This window comes from Acinonyx jubatus, chromosome A3 (genome assembly GCF_027475565.1).
Source record: "Acinonyx jubatus isolate Ajub_Pintada_27869175 chromosome A3, VMU_Ajub_asm_v1.0, whole genome shotgun sequence".
In the NCBI taxonomy this organism is placed as follows: domain Eukaryota; kingdom Metazoa; phylum Chordata; class Mammalia; order Carnivora; family Felidae; genus Acinonyx; species Acinonyx jubatus.
In genome coordinates, this window is record NC_069388.1 from 47,511,955 (window position 1) to 47,528,783 (window position 16,829).

Here is a 16,829-nt window from a genome sequence, read left to right on the forward strand (position 1 = left end):
GCTGAATAAACTTTAGGAACTGTGATCCTGGAGTGACCCACTGGGAGCCCCAATGCTAAGGGTGAGAGACCAGATATAGGTGATTTGAAGAGAATCTGTTTCTTATTTTGGCTATCATTTGAGGCACTGCTGCTCAGTTTTATGTGTGTTTGTTAGCATAACAGAGCAGAATGAAAAGGAATGTGTGTTTTTACTATTGTCTCCAAGTACGCGTCTCTCTAGCTCGGACCTGTAGGCTTGGGACAGGGTTGGCCTTTTCCTCTAGCTGCATCTTCTAATGGGGCTTGTCACTTTTCACCTTGTGCAAGTTCACTCCTGTCCTTCATCTGCTGGCAGTGATAGACCATAAAACCCCAGATCTCTAAGTGTCTATAAATTATGAGCCACAAAGATACAAGGAAATCAGGTAGGATGAATCATTTTCATCTATATCAGTAGTGACTGGTGAGAGATACAATAGGGAAATATTCCTGGCAAAAATATAAAATACCCAGGTATAGATTTCCCAGGAAATATGAAAGATGCATAAAAAGTTACTTTATAGTATCAGAGGACATAATAAAAGCATAAATACATTGCAGAATATCCAACATTCTAAAATGAAAAGCTAAAATATTAAATTTTGTCTTTTTCCCCCAAATTGAAATATAAATTCAATATAGCGCTAGTTCAAAACACAGCAATTCTACTTTTTGAGCTTGAAATAAATTTTAATCAAGAAGAATAAATAAACATATTCAGGAATAAGATTTAGAAAAGAATGAAGAGAATGGTCATTACCTAACAGATATTAAAATATTCTATTTAAAACAGTAGTTGGCAAGGGAAAATAAACCCAGCTAGATTTAAGACAGAGACATAGAAACTGACAGGATGCTATGGGAATTTGCTATACAAATGATGGCTTTTGGAAGCAGTTCTTGGAAACCACACACACACACACACACACACACACACACACAGCTTATTTGAAAAATTAAGTTAAACTCTACCACATAAATAAAAGCTATTAACATTCTGACTGGAATAAAAATATGTATTAATGTAGCAAACTGAACTGTTGAAGTGCTGTATAGATATAGACACATTAATTCCCATAATCCCGTGAGGAGGGACTCCTACTGTACCTTTGCTGATAACAAATAAAGCTCAGGGAGAGTAAGGAGCTTAGGAAGATCACACAGCCAATGGCATTTTCACCCAGGCATCTGATTCTAGGGTCCCTGGGCTTCACCCCATTCAATATACGGGTGTATATGCATACACACACACACACACACACACACACACACGCACGGGTGTGTCCCAGACACTACTGCTGTGTAACAAATCACCCTAACACTTGGAGGTATGGTACAACCATTTGCTCATGGTTTTGTGGACCAGGGATTTGGGAAGGCAACAGGTGGGTAATTCTTGCTTGGGGGATGTCATGTGACTGCAGTCAGATAACAGCCAGGGTTGCAGTCATCCAAAAGCTCAGTTTGACTGGACGTCCATGGTGACCCATTCACTTAAGCAGCAGGTGATACCAACTTTGGCTGGGAGCCCAGCTGGGGTGTGTCAAGTGGGCACCTGCAGGGGGCATCTCCAACATGAAGGAATTGGGGAGTCAGGCTCTTTACAGGGATGCTGGCATCCCACAGGGCAGGTATCCAGGAACGCTGGCAGAAGCCCCGGGACCTTCTCTGATCCTGCCTTGGAGGTCACAGGGTCGCTTCTTCTGCAGTATTCACTTGAAGCCTCTACAAATTCACCTAGAGTGGTGGTTCACAACCCTTTTAGAAGCTTCCCTGGTGTAATCTGAAACTGTCCCTGTACTCAAAGGGCAGGGAGAGGCCGAGAAAGAAGCAGGTCCCTCCAGGTTAATAGATGGCAGTTTTAATAAGCAAAGAGAACTCACCTATGAGGCTTCTCTTAGGTGGCACCGAGATGAATAGACTCCACACCCACCTGGCAAGTCTTAAAAGTTTATAAAAGAGGCCCTAACTGGTGTCAGTCATATATACCATCCAGATGGCCTCAGCACCACATCACCATCTCCAGGCAATGTCCTTAGAGCAGTGTCTGGGAGCAGAAAAGTCCAGCGGAACCCACATTCCAAGGACAGGGGAGGGGTTGAGGAGCCTCCAAGGGCCCAGGTCCAGCTCACAGGTTAATCCTCAGTCACATCTTTTCAGTGATGTTCCCCAAGTAATGATGCAGCTCACAGACCTTATCTCTGAATACAAGGAGTGTCAGAGATTACGGATGCCATGTTTTAAACCACAATATGTAATTAGATCAATGAAAAAAGATAAAAAAAAAAACCTATTGAGTGTTTGCTTAGAGCCAAGCACTATGCTAAACTATTTATGTAAGTAATTTTACATAAATTATACTTACAGTTATATTTAAAGTAAATAAATATAAAAAATCATGCAGATTAAAGTTGCAGGGGCTGTACTTCCACCCCTGGACATATGGGCCTACGTGATGTCAGGTCATAGGGCCTTCTTGATCACACCACTTCACCCAAAGCCTCAGGGCTGTGGCATCCATGGGCCTGCCCATCCCCTTGGGGCACCCAGGGTGCCACCAACCTGAACTCATGTGGTGTGGGCTGTGGAACACAAGGCCTGGATAGTGGGAGAATGAGTGGAGAATTTGAGATGAGCCAAACTGTGTGTACAGCTTGGCTGTACCCCCAACTTCTACAAGAGAATAGTAGTGTGCCCACAAAGGGATCGCTTTATAGGAAATCAGCATTTCATCATGGTGCTAGCATGTAACCTAAGATTCTTCACCAAGTTAGGGAAGACCCTGCATGGAGGCCACGGCCTCTTCTGTGGGCACCACTTCTGTGTAGTTTGCTCTGCCAGGACCCCTCCTTCTCAACATATCCCCAAGTCCGTGCAGCCCTGCAGGGACCATGTCCAGGCTCACACTCCACCTCTTGAGGCCTGTGCACAGTGCTTTGTCTCTCTGATCCCAGCCCCTTTCTTTAAGTGTGGTGTCCATTGAGAAGAGACTGTAAAACAACCAAAGCATTTATTTGGGGTCTTAAAGATTGTAATCAAGGAGACACAGAGGCCACTGAAATCCAAAGTGTGTTCCAAACTTGGAACTTAAAGTGCAGGATTATGGAAGCAAAAACCCATGGTTTCATAACTTGTTTTGAAAGAATTATGACTGGTGCTGGCAGAGTTCACACTTATTGTCTCACACATGATTGGCCATTTGGCAAACAGGTGTCACAGTATCTTTATTTCAGTCCAAAGTAGAAGGATGTGTTCCAGGTGGCCCAGCTGCAATTGACAAGTGTTGAGAAAATTTACATAAAAGACAGTGGTACACGGGCAATATGCACTGTGAACTGCATTTCAAATGATTCTCTTAGCAATTGTGCATCTTCTTCCATAATGGTGAACATGAGACAAGGCACATAATCTTGTTGGGGCCCATCTAATCACCTGGAGGAGGCACACAGGATGGGGACAATCCCCACTCCTTCCCAGCACTGTGCTGAGTTCTGCCTTTGCTGGGTACAGCAGCCGCCCCTGGGGTGCTGGCACTCAGGACCATCTGGGTGGGTCCCCTTTGTCATTTCACCCTCTGTGTTCATGGCAATGAGCCAGCCAGATCATCATTCATGCTGCGGTGTGTGTGGAAGATTTGGGGAACATGGCCCCAACATTACTAGCCCCTTGAGAGGGCTTCACCCCTTTGCAGGAAATGGTCAATATAAGGACAGTGCAGGGAGTGGGGTATGCTTTTGGTTCTCTTTTGTTTAGGACTAGATCATTTCTATTTTGGGGTCCTAAGGTATCCATTAGTCTACAGAATCATGGTGGACTAAGGGTAACATTCCCTGTTAATTACATTGTCTTCAGACTAAGAAGCAAGCCCACTCTATGTCAATCCAGTTTATGGTTTCAATTCTACAACCCTTATACGAAACTCTACTACACAAGGACTTACTTTAAAAGGGACCCCAGAAAATGGGCAGGGTGTAAAACCATTTACAAACTACTTCCCACAATATATCTGAAGAAGGTGTTACTTTCAGTCTCATCTCACTCTGGATTCTGACCTTGATTCTGACTGGTATTTCCCCAATAGTTACATACACACATAATACTTTGTCTACTGGAGGTGCCTTGTAGTCTTTTGTAGAAAGAAGTAGACATAAATCATTTATCTAGTCTGTAGAGAACTTGACTAGTGAAAATCAGCCCAGGAGTGTGTTGAACTCAGCACATGTGGTTGAAATCTATTACCTGGCAGATCCCTACTCAGGGTGGCCCTGGGCTATGGGCTCCATCTGACCCCTCCCTCCTGCCCATTCCTGCTCACCATCTGAATTCTTTTCAAACACAGCAGCCAAGTTTTCAGGATCAGCAGCCTAGTTTCCCTCCTCTCCTCTGTGATTACCAGGAGTCACTACAGCTAAGGGCTGGGTTCCCAGGCTGCTCCTGGTTCAATCATCCCTCAAAGTGGCAGCATGCCTCCACTACCGCCCCCCCACCCACCCCCCACACACCCCGGGGAAACTGTCAGTTCTCAGATCCTTGCCTATCCTCTAAAATCAGTTGGGACTAGGAACTCTCCATAAAGACACTGCCCAAATCCTTTTTATATGTATATTCCCGAGACAGAAAATAACTCAAGAGATAGCTGATGTTACTTTTTATTGATGAAGATAGAGCAGAACAAGTGCACTACATACTGGTACATTTGGAAAACAATTAAAAGAAAGGAGTTACAGTCACTTAGCTGTTCAGAAAATGCCCCAGAACCCTTTTCTATTTGTCTCCTGGGACCGGCACACTGAGGGGACATCACCTGGACAGGGCCACCCTTCCAAGGATTAGGAGTTCTACAAGGGGGGAGCGGGGTGGGAGAAGGGGGTCAGAGCACCCAGCCTGTCACAGGGTCCTCTATGCATCCTGGCAGCTGGACTTCACCAGGGATGTCTTGCCCATCCAGGGTACAGTGTATATCTGGAAAGAGCAGAGCGTTTTCTGTGAAACGGAAAAGAGAGGGATAGTTAGGGTTACAGTGCAAAAGGAACAAATCCAGCCTCGAGATGTCAGAAGAGCAGGTAAAGAACAGTGGCAGGAGTCTCAACCCCCACCTTGCAGAGCCCCAGCACACTAAGCAGGGCTCTGCAGTGACTTCTCAGGCACCATGCCCATCCCTGAAGTCCAAGAGATGGGATCCTGTCCCTTACCTCCAACCAGCAGGATTCCACTAACTCGTTCCTCCTGCACATTCCTTTAAGTAGCAGCCTGTGGAAGGCTCCAGAGCCCCAAAGGGACAGGGAACTGCCCCCAAGTTCCCTGACCTCCAATGGGCCAGCACTAGGACAGGTGCAGAGGGAAGAACCCAGGGGCTGGGATCAGAGTTCAGGAAACACAGGAAAGCTGCAGGGAATGGGGAAGGTATGGGGGCAGTACACAGCCTTCCCCAGAGGCCAAGACCCAGGAGGGAGACTAGTATTTGGTGGGCAGGGCAGCACCAGAGGGTTTTGGCTGCGTATAGGCCTCTGATTCCCTCTAATCCGTTCAGGTGGCTGGTGCTGAGATTAAGGGGTTACCTCTCTTCCTCTCTCTCTCTCTCTCTCCAGCAAACACCCCACAGCTGCTCCTTATCCCACAGGCACATACATGGTGCCCCCTATTCACCAGCTAAAACCCACTTAGAAAGTCAAATTAGTCATGTGCACACACATGTATTCCATGCACCCAACACTGGCATACCCCCACCCCCAGCAATCACACATGATGTATCCCACAGGCATAGGCTCACCCCCACCCCTCTGCCGTGCTTGGCTGCCTCCTCCAGGCACATACCCTCATCAGGTGTGGCTGGTCATGAAAGGGACAGGTGTCCAAGTTGGGCTGGGACTTGGTACATCTGGTTCGTCCAATCTCCACGTCCAAGAAGTAGTTCATCCCAGCCACGACCTGCATACCGGGAGAGCAGGATTTGTTTACAATACCCCCCAATTTCACACAAGTTACCTTCCTGCTATTGGGCCCTTACACCAGCATTCACTGCTGCCAAAGCAGGTATCCCAGAAACCATAGCCACCTCCTGAGGGCTGGGCCCAGCTGCTGTGCCCAGACTCTCATTGTAACTTGTTCATAGAGGGGCTCCAGAAGGTCTCAGGCAGCCTGGCAGGAGGAGAAGCAGGAAGATGGAAGGTGGAAGCCAGGGTCCAAAATTCTGTTAACTGGGTTCAGGAGAGAAGGCACACTCTGGGGAGCCAGCACAGAGTCAGCTAATAAACTCCAGCGCCAGGAGCCAGGGCAGGAACTAAGCCCACAGTGAGGGCTCTGAGCTGGAGCAAACAGAGTAGATTCGGTTCTGAAAGACAGTCATGTGATGGGTGCAATTAAGCTAAATTCCAATTAATAGGATCAACCCCATAGATATTCAAATTACCTCAGTGTAACAAAGGTTTATTTATTCCTTTATTTCACAGTAAGAAATGACATGTCTCCCCCTCTCTCTCAATCATACACACACAGACACACACACACACACACACACACACACACAGTTTAGGCCAAGCAATAAAACACTGATCCTGGAATGTCTACATTTTAAGTGTGATTTTTGACGGAAATAATTCTGAAGTGTGTCATACACCTGCCTGTCTTTTACACTAGAGATTGCAGGATAGAGGCAAACCTTGTCCTCACACATGGCATCCCACAGACAGGCCTCCTTAGAACTTGGAGAAACATGGCAGCCCGAGACCAGGATCCACATCCTACCTGGTAGAACCATAAGCAGGTCCCATGATCTCTCTGCTGTCACTTACCCCAGCGAGCTGTGGCGCCAAGCTAGTGTCACACTGGAGAGGGGCAGGCTGGGGGCAAACTAGTGAACAGGGAGCACATGTCCCATCTAAAGGACACAGTGCCAGCCAAATGCTACAGGAGGAGAAATGGTCTGTTCTGGGCCCACCTTCTGAAGTTTTAAGAGAAGGTGCCTGGGTCCTAAATGCTGGCATGCACTACCAGGCTTTCATTGCTGTGAGGCTCTATTCTGCTCTCAAATGGACCCCAAGCCAGCTGGCCCAAATCCTTACCCTCCTTAGAGGATGAACACAGAGCCGCAGAGCCACAGTGCCCCTTCCTCACACTCCCTCCCACCCCTCTCTGGATTCCCATGGCTATGTTCTTTATCTGACCAGAACTCCAGGACAGGCTAGCAGAGGCAGGGGTCAGGAGCAATCCACTCAACTGCCTCTGGATGTTGGCGATGATGGGGCAATATCAGGTTAGGGAATGTGATGGCACACAGGAGAGGCTGCTCCCCATGGACATGACCTGTGGAGGGAAGCAACCCTCCAGGAGCCTTTCCTCCAGTATCTCAGGACATATTTGAATTCATATGCCAGACCCTTTGCTCTGGGATGCACTGGGTACCACAGGCCAGCTCACTGACCCATCTGCGTTTGCTGACAACCTCTGGGTGCTGATGGAGGATGTTTGGTGTGGGCCCCAAACTCCATTGCAGGATGAGGACGTGGAGGCCAGGTTAGTTTAGTGGCATCTATCGAGAGGAGACTCAGAGGAGAACAGGTCACTTCTGCATGGCCCCAATCATCTCAAGAAAACATGTGGCCAACCCAAACTGAGCCCCAGTGTGCACCACAACTGGTTGGACCCTTCAAAAATGCCAAGGTCATAGATGGAGAGAATGCTCCAGAGTAAAGGAGGCTGCAAGACAGTGCCTGCACCACATGATCTGGCAGGCCTGGGCCATAAAGGACATCAGTGGGACAACCAGTAACATTTGTATAAGGTCTGAGTTTTAGATAATTGTCAGTGTTGATTCTGATTTCCAAAGTGTTATTGTGCGCTCCTCAGAAAATGCCCTTCTTTCTAGGAAATACACAGAGAAGTGTTAACTCTCAAAAGGTTCAAAAACACAAATGCATGTATCCCCATACACACATGTATGTGCCTACTGGAAAGCAAAATGGCATAATTTTAACATACAAGGAATCTAGCTGTAGAATCTACAAGAATTTTATGCACTATTTTTGCTACTGCTCTGTAAGTCTGAAAAGTTAAACTTAAAAGGAAAAAGTGCTTTAAAAAAATCCTTTAGTGGCAAAGCCAGGAGGGCAGCTGGGCATGGGGTCTGATTTTCCTTTGCTCGTGGTCATTTAGTGACAGCTCACACTGGGCCCCCGTGTCCCGTGAGGCTGGGGCATGGACACAGTGGGACTGGACAGGGGCCTTGACCCCCGCACCACAGCTTTCTGGCCAGACTTGGAGCTTGAAACCTGAAATGAAGGCCATGGGAGTGACCCAGTGTGCCACCGGGGTCCCTAGCACTCCCGGAGACATGCATGCGAAGGGCTGGCTGTGAGGGACCAGAGAGACAAGGGACACCGCCCTCTGAGATGCAAGGGAACGTCTGTAGTCCCCGTCCAACCCCTAGGGGCTCGGAGACTGACCCAAGACGCTGGGCCGGCAGATAGGGTCCTTGCTGGTGACGTCAGGCAGCCGCGCCCTCTACTCAGGGCCGCGCAGCCCCCACAGCCCGGGTCGTACGCACCTGCTTTCGGGCACGCACCACCCGCATCGCACGGCTGTGGTACGCGTCGTTGCTCGCCTTGTTGTACTCGCTGAGGGCGAAGTTCAGCGCCTGCTGCACGCCCTCCTCGTTGACGTCGGCGTCCAACGGGGCGCCCACCAGTGCAGACTTGTTGTTTCTCCTGCCGGTCCCGGGACTCACAGCCAGGGCCAGAGTCAGGGCCACAGCTGCTAGCAGGAACAGCGGGGTGCGCAAGGACCCGGCCATGGTGTGTTCGCGATCGACAGCGCACAGGCTACCGTAAGAAGTGATCCAACGTAGATAAGCAGCACCCAGCCGGCCGCCGCGCTTTTATTCCCTCAGCCCCACCCTTGGGCCTCCCCGTCCTCCCCGGCTCCGCCTTTTCCGCCCCCACCTACCCCACCCCACCCCCTCCCCCCTCCCCCTCCCCCTCCCCCTCCCCCTCCCCCTCCCCCTCCCCCTCCGCGGAAGTCCTGACTCTGCTCCCGGGTCCGGCCTCTACTTCCTGTACTTCCCTAACCCAGCGCCTCCTTGGCAGTCCCAGCCCTCTAGCCTTAGTTCGTGCCCCTTTGACCGCACTTCTGGCCTTATTCTCCGGGTTAGGTTCGTTTTCTCTCCCCCAAGCTCCGCCCTTCCTCTCAGCGTCTCTCCTCCATCTAAATCCCGCCCCTCTACAGTGTGCTAGCCTTGGCCCTCCCAGCCCCGCCCCTCAGCTTCTCTCCCTCCACCTAAGTCCTCCTCCCATCGCGCCTGCCCTGTCCCTGAGTCTAGCTCCACCCAGCCAGCCCTAAGTCCTGCTCTGGACGGAGGGCTCCTAAGCCTAGCTCACTGCGGTCTTGCAGAAGGTGTCACTCCTCCCAGAGCCTGCAGTGCTTGTAACCCCCAGCCCTGTCTCCTGTGAAGGGGGAAATAGCGCTCTGGCTTCCTGGGGGTTGAGCATTGCATCTCAGTCTAGGAATCCCCAGAGTAGGGGGGAGGTTTAGGACGGAGACAAAGGAAGAGCCTGTCTCCCTTCTGTTCTGGGGAACTCTTTTGCAAAACATAAATGAATTAACCTTTATTTGGAAAAAGGTCATTGGGTTAGCTTTTCCACAGTTCATTTATTTATTCAACTGACAAATCTTTGGGACTTTTCTCTGGTCACGAGGTCTCGGGTTTGTACGTTGAGGACGGGCTAGTGAGCCTTGGACTTGTCGGAGGGCAACTGCCCAATAGAGATGCAATGTGAACCGTGTGTGACTTTGCATTTTCTAATACATTAAAAGTAAAAAGACAGGTGAGTTTAAGCTTACTATTTTTTATTTCACCCAATATATCCAAAATATTATTTCAACATACACTGGCAATTGTTTAATGAGATATTTTATGTGTATCTTTGTGTGTATGTTAAGTATATGGAATCCTGTGTGTATGCTTTACACTCGGAGCAGGTGTCAATTTAGACTGGTCCCATTTCAAGCATCCCATGATCAAATGAATGTATGTGGCTGTGATGTTGCACAGTCCAGGTTTAGGGTGTGTGGGGGTGGGGTGGGGAGGCAATGATCAGTAATTAGGATCAGGGCATGATACGTGCTCTGTTGAAAGTGAAATAGAAGGGTTTGATAGAGAAAGGTGCTACTAAGTATGGCCAAGGAAACCTCTTGGAGAAGAGAGGCATTTCAGCTGAAACCTAAAGGAAAAGAAGTCTGGCCAAGATCCGGGAGAGATACTGAGAGGACATCATCTGCTGGGCACCGTATGGATTAACAGAGCCCCCAGTTCAGGACTGTATAGGTCTGGGCTCCAGTATATCTTCTGCAGGAAGTGGTCAAAGGCTCTTTTAGTTATATAGAAAGGAGGAGATTCACAGAGCAGGGAAAGAGAGGGCTGCCCTGGTCAGATACTTCTGAGCAGGAGTGGCTATCTTCTGAGGGTGGGGAAAGCCTGCTGGCAGCCCCTGTAGAAAGAGGCAAGAGACAGTGCAATGGCCAATATCTGTTTTGCATTTAATAAGGAGACAGAGAATCTTTTGGAAGCTTTTGCCCAGGGTCCATCAGGTAAACAGTCCCCATTGCTTTACATTGCAAGTTACCATTTAATTTCACAAGGAGCACACTTACCAGAGAAGCTCTGCTGTCTGCAGCACCAGCCAAGAGGAAGGAGGCAGGGACAGGGAGTCCAGGGACACAGGGGAGTGGCTTGTACCTTTGGGTGCTCTGGAGTCTCTCTGGGCCTCAGCCCTGGCCACAAGGAAAACAGGATGGATCTGAGTGGGGTTGAGCAATTCCCTTGGCAGATCTGGGTGGTCAGTTTCCTTTCCAATTCTGTGGTGTGGTTACTGCTCTGACATTGCTCTCAGTGTTTGTGCAAACTTGAATTCCAGTTCCTTTAGAAATCTGCACAGGGCAGCAGAGGGATTCTTGATCCTGCCTGGGATAGCATTGAAACTGGTGCACTGGGCGTTGGATCTTGACCTTGAAGCCACTGAGGGCAGCCCTGCCCTCTCCACAGTGCTCCCTGGCTCCCCTTTCTGCCAGTAACAGAGTAGCTGGACCTAGTAGAACAGACCCAGCTTTAGTGAAGCTCCTCTGAGCTGCCTCTCCACTAAGCCTGGGTCTTGCTCAGCTGGCCTGCTAACCCTGTTCTAGTGAGAATCCTCCTACCTTGACATGTGTTCAAGTTTATCACCCCCACCTTTGATGTCTAAGTCATTTGCAAGAGTCCAGTTAGGTCAATGTAGCAAAAATCCTCCTCTTGCCCCCAAACCTTGGCTGTAAATACCCATTTGTTCTTGCTGTCTTCAGAGTTGAGCTCAATCTTTCTCTCTTATTTGGATAATCTTGACCCCTATTGTAATGTCTTCTATAACATTTTAACAAGTGTCAGAATAATATTTCTTTAACACTGGGAGCCATCCAGTCCAGTGCTCTGTACTATGCCTGGTTTGCCTGGAAGATAGTGAAAATATTGTTGCCAAGTAGGAGCCAAGAAGCCTGTGATACTGGAGGGGAGTAAGAAGGGGAGGGGATATGGGGGGGGGAGCAGATGGGGAGGGAGGGGGCCTGAGGTGAAGTGGGGAGTTCAGGAGGGGGATGCATTTTCCCTGATACTGTATTATGAACATAATACATTCATGCATGTATTATGAACATGCATTCAAACATGCAACAAAAAAGAACGTTATAGCAAACATCTATATGCCCACCACCTGGATTCTAGCAGTAATATAGTACTTGTTTATCACATGCCTATCCACCTGTCCATCTCTCTATTCATCTGTCAAACCATCTTGTTTCCAAGCATTTCAAAGTAAGTTAGGGGCCCCTGGGTGGCTGAATCAATTAAGTGTTTGACTCTCTATTTAAGCTCATGTTATGATCTCTCTGATTGTGAGGTCAAGCCCTATGTCAGGCTCTGCGCTGACAGCTTGGAGCCTGCTTGAGAACCTCTCTCCCTCTCTCTTTCTGCCCATCCCCTGCTCACGCATACACATGACCTCTCTTTCTCTCTTTCTCAAATATATGAACATTCAAAGTAAGTTAAAGTCATCAGTACATCTCACCTCTAAACACTTATGCATGCATAACATGAACTAGAGGTCAATATTTATTTACAGCTTTTTCATTTGTTGGAAAATTTTTCTATCCTTAAGTGTACAAATCCAAAGTGTACATTTACTGCATTTTAACAGCCCTGTGTATCTCATCTCCTATCAGATACAGAATATAACCAGAAAGTTCCCTTATTCCCCTTCCTAGTCGTTTTGTGTCCTCACCCCCCAGAGACAATGGCTGCACAGATTTTATTTTACTTTTTCACTATAGATTAGTTTTGTCTATTTTAGAAGTTCATATAAATGGAATTGTATGGTATGTAGACTTCTCTGGCTTTTTTTTTTCTTCACTCATCTTGATGTTTTTGAGATTCTTCTCTGTTGTTTAAATTGGACACAGGCATACCTCGGAGATACTGCAGATACACTTCCAGGCCACCACAATAAAGCAAATATCACAATAAAGTGAGTCAAATGATTTTGTTTGGTTTCCCAGTGCATATAAAAGTTATGTTTACATGATACTGTAGTCTATTAAGTATACAACAGCATTATGCCTAAAAAATAATTTATGTATCTTAATAAAAAAATGTTTTGTTAAAATCGTTAATTGTCATCTGGACTTTCCATGAGTCATTATCTTTTTGCTAGTCTCATCTCCACATTGGTAGCTGCTGACTGATGAGGGTAATGGTTGCCCAAGGCTGGGGTGACTATGGCAATTTGGTAAAATAAGACATTAATGTAGTTTGCCATATCCATGCCAGTCCTACTTTCACAAATAATTTCTCTGTAGCAGACGATGCTGTTTGATAACATTCTACCCACAGTAGAACTTTCATAAGTGGCCAATCCTCTCAAGCCTTACAGCTGCTTTATCAACTAAGTTCATGTAATATTCCAAGTCCTTTGTTTTCATTTCAACAATCTTCACAGCATCTTTGCCAGGAGTAGATTCTATCTCAAGAAAGCACTCTTTACTCATCCTAAGAAGCACTTCTCCTCTGTTTTATCTTCACCTCCTCAAGTTTTATCATGAGATTGCAGCAATTCAGTCACAGGCTCCAACAGTAACATCAAAGGTCGCTGATCATAGGCCACCATAAAGAATGAAGTAATAACGTAAAAGAACCATTTTGAGAATCACCAAAATGTGACACGAAGACATGAAGGGAGCAAATGCTTTGGAAAATGGAACCAATGGACTTGCTAGAGGCAGGGTTCCTGCAGACCTTCAATGTGAAAAATGCAGTGTTTGGGAAACACAATAAAGCAAAGCACAGTAAAATGAGGTGCGCCTGGTTGTGAGGTCAGCCTTTGATCACCACAGGGACTCTCCTCCAGAAGAATTTTAGGAGGGTCTCAGGCCTGGGATTGCAGCCACCTCTTCTACATTGAGGAGGGAAACCCTTGATTACTTGGAATTGTTGCCTCTGTTTCTCTTCCGTTTTCCTTTTTAATCTGAACAGCTTCCTCCCCTCCCTTCCCCTCCACAGCCTTTCTCCTTTCCTCCCTTCTTCCTTCTCCTTCCTCTCCCCAGCCCTCTGGGGAGCCCAACCTACTCTTATTTTTTTTTTTTTTTAAGTACCATCAGTAGAGGAAAAACCTGATTTAAAAAATAATTTTTTTTATGTTTATTTTTGAGAGAGAGAAAAAGACAGAGTGTGAGCGGGGGAGGATCAGTGAGGGAGGGAGACATAGAATCTGAAGCAGGCTCCAGGCTCTGAGCTGTCAGCATAGAGCCCAACACAGGCTGGAACTCAGGAACCAGGAGATCATGACCTGAGCCAAATTCGGAGGCTTAACTGACAGCCACTCAGGCACCCCAGAAAAATCTGATTTTAAAGGGCAAAGCACGGATTTCTCCAACTCTTCTCCATATTTGAAAATAAAAGTTATTTAATTTTTAATCCAATCAGTACAACATATTTAGTATAAAAACAAATGAGAAAATGAAGAAAACTCTAAAGAAGGTAAATTATGTGTGTGCATTTCACTGTAACTGTGTTCATGTGAATGCACTTGTGTACTGTTTACCACACTGATATCACATGGTGATGGTAATTCAGTGCTGCTTTTCTGCATTGCCATTATGTCATGAACATTTTCATGTATTAAATTGTCTTTGAAAACTCTGCTCTATCAACTAAGTGTCTAAATTCCTGAAATTAACTACTAATAAATAACTTGGGGTGCCTGGGTGGCTCAGTTGGTTGGGTGTCTGACTCTTAATTTTGGCTCAGGTCATGACCCCAGGGTCTTGGGATCAAGCCCCTTGTCAGACTCCCCACTGAGTCTGGAGTCTGCTTGGAAGTCTCTCTCTCCCTCTCTCTTTCTGCCCCTCTCCCACTCATGCTCTTCTCTCTCTCTCTTCTCGAATAAAAAAACAAAAAAAAAAGTTATAAATAAATCTTATTTATTAGTACCTACTCAACTAGTTATTCCATAGCTTAATTTTTTTTTAATGCTAGACTTTTAGGCTATTGACAGGCTTTCCCCCCCCTATAATGAGTAATAATGTGATATACACTATTATATATATATAAAAAAAAAGAGTCTTCGTGGATATATTGGATTATTTTCTTCCTAGAATTGTAATTACCAGGTCAGTAAAGGAACAAGAATTTCCTATCCTTTTCTTGATCCTTCTAGCTGAACTAAGAATCTAATTGCTGAGACAGATTAACAGGAGAAAATAAAATTTAATTTCCTATGTATGAGGAATCCAACACAGACATGGAAATTCCAAAGATAGGCAAACTGAGGTTATATATGTCATCTTGAACTAGGAGAAGGGTTAGGGTTTGGAATTTCAAAGGGAAGGAATGTAATCCTCACAAAGAATGAAAAGAATAAATGTTTGGCAACAAATGTTAGTTGGGCCCACAGAAACAGTTAATCAAAGCACATTAATCAAACAGGCCTTGCTAGGTTCCTCCCTGTCTGTCATACTTAGTTTATATCATAATGTAGTTGTCTCTGGTGATAGCTCTCTTCCTGGAGTAGACCCTCTATCTGAATTCTTTTTAGGCAGTTGTAAGGGAGGTAAAGAGCTTTCCTTAATATGCTGGGCTTTGATTGCTTTTGAACTCAAAATAATCTTAATTGAGATTAAATGATCCATCTTGGAGTGGCCTGTCCTTGCCCCCTACAAAGTGTACAAAGACTTTTTGCTTACAAATTGTCAAAGTTTTTCAGAAATATATGCCTGACTCAATTATAACCAAGCAGTGAAGAGAATGTTCTTGGTTCACAGCAGAATTTTGTGCTTCATTTTGTTTGCAAATATCTATAAGTGCAGGTGTCCTCAGTGGTGTGATGCTGGGCCTGAGACCCTGGGTGGTGTCCCCTGATGGTCACTTCTTCTTATATATACTACAGTCTTGTACCTGAGTCACACCATGGCAGATCCACTTTGCACTTAGTTATCCTCCATGAAAAATGGTATCAGTTCCTGAGCTGTGCTATTCGTCATTCACTGATTTAGTAGGTACTCACAGAACACTTGATGTCAGATACTGACTTTAGGAAGAAGGTAAAATCTCAGTTCCTGCCCTCCAGAAGTCCTGGGTCTGATGAGGAGAAAGACATAAACAGGTACTTCAACATGACAAACTGACCCAGATTGCAGGAAGATAAGAGTCCAGGGCTCCAGATTCTGCCTGGCCTGTCTCTCCAGGGTTCTCTTCAGGTGGATTTAAAAGGGCAGTATGATCTTGATTCTTTCCTTAATTCCAAGACACGGGGAGAATTGTTTATCTCTCCTGGTCTAGATATGAAGAAATTCCAGTCTGGCCTCATCCCCAAGAACCTCGTCCAGGCCTGTCCTAAGGGGTTCATCAGGCTCAGGCCTCGTACCTCTTTTCTAGGTGTGTTCCTTACCTTGGAGTCTCATCCAGTCTGGTGACTTTAATACCAGCTCTGCTCCCACAGTGCCACCAGATAGCTCCAGCTCAAAACTGCCACCTTAAGTCCTGTGATGTTCTGATTTATAACATGATATGTATTTGGTTTTAGTCTTGACTCTGGCACAGAGCTCCTAAAACCCTGGAGATTTCCTAAGTGATGAGAGCACAAAGGTGTCTCCTGTCATGTTAATGAGGTGGCTCTTAGACCCCCAGCAAAAGAGGTCAGGGGACCCAACCATGTGATTAGAGGGTTGGAAATTTCAGTCCCAACCTGCCGCCCCCCCACCCTTGCCTGACCTCTAGGGAGGGAAGGCTTTGGGAGCTGAATGAATTGCCACTGGCCAATGATTCAATCATTGATGACTATGTAATGAAGCCTCCATAAAACCCCAAAAGCTTCCAGAGCTTCCAGATTGGTGAACACTTGAAGATTCAGGGAAAGTGGCATACCTGGAGAGGGCATGGGAGCTCCATACCTTTTCTGCACACCCTGCCCTGGGCATCTCTGCCATCTGGTTGTTCCTGAGTTATGGCTTTTTAAAAAAAAAATTATTTTGAGAGAGAGAGAGAGAGAGAGAGAGTGAGAGAGACAGGGAGAACACAAGTGCGGGAGGGGCAGAGAGAGAGGGAGAGACTGAGTTATGTCTTTTTATAATAAACCATTGAATGATAGTGTTTCTCTGAGTTCTGTGAGCCATGTTAGCAAGTTAATAGAATCCAAGAAGGGGGTTGTTGGAACCTCTAATTTCTAGCAGGTTGGTCAGAAGCACAGGTGATAACCTGGACATGTGACTGGCATGTGAAGTATGTGTGTGGGGGGGAGT

General features: G+C 46.4%; 1 protein-coding gene across 1 annotated transcript; it reads right to left on the reverse strand.

Moving 5' to 3' along the window:
- Positions 1-4,653: 4,653 nt before the first annotated feature.
- On the reverse strand, positions 4,654-8,914 carry LOC113592413 (cystatin-C-like). The gene is made up of 3 exons (XM_027069455.2): positions 8,563-8,914; positions 5,835-5,948; positions 4,654-5,003 (listed from the first exon to the last, which is right to left on the reverse strand). The coding sequence occupies exons 1-3, from the start codon at positions 8,806-8,808 to the stop codon at positions 4,920-4,922; spliced, it is 444 nt and encodes a 147-aa protein (XP_026925256.1). The 5' UTR covers positions 8,809-8,914; the 3' UTR covers positions 4,654-4,919.
- Between the last annotated feature and the right edge of the window lie 7,915 nt (positions 8,915-16,829).

Bases quoted from the DNA above. Each gene is read 5' to 3' on its own strand.
- LOC113592413 (XM_027069455.2), bottom strand. From the start codon at position 8,808: ATGGCCGGGTCCTTGCGCACCCCGCTGTTCCTGCTAGCAGCTGTGGCC. The intron at 5,949-8,562 runs GTGCGTACGACC...CCCGGTATGCAG, and splicing joins TGGTGCGTGCCCGAAAGCAG to GTCGTGGCTGGGATGAACTA. The intron at 5,004-5,834 runs GTATGTGCCTGG...TCCGTTTCACAG, and splicing joins ACCAGCCACACCTGATGAGG to AAAACGCTCTGCTCTTTCCA.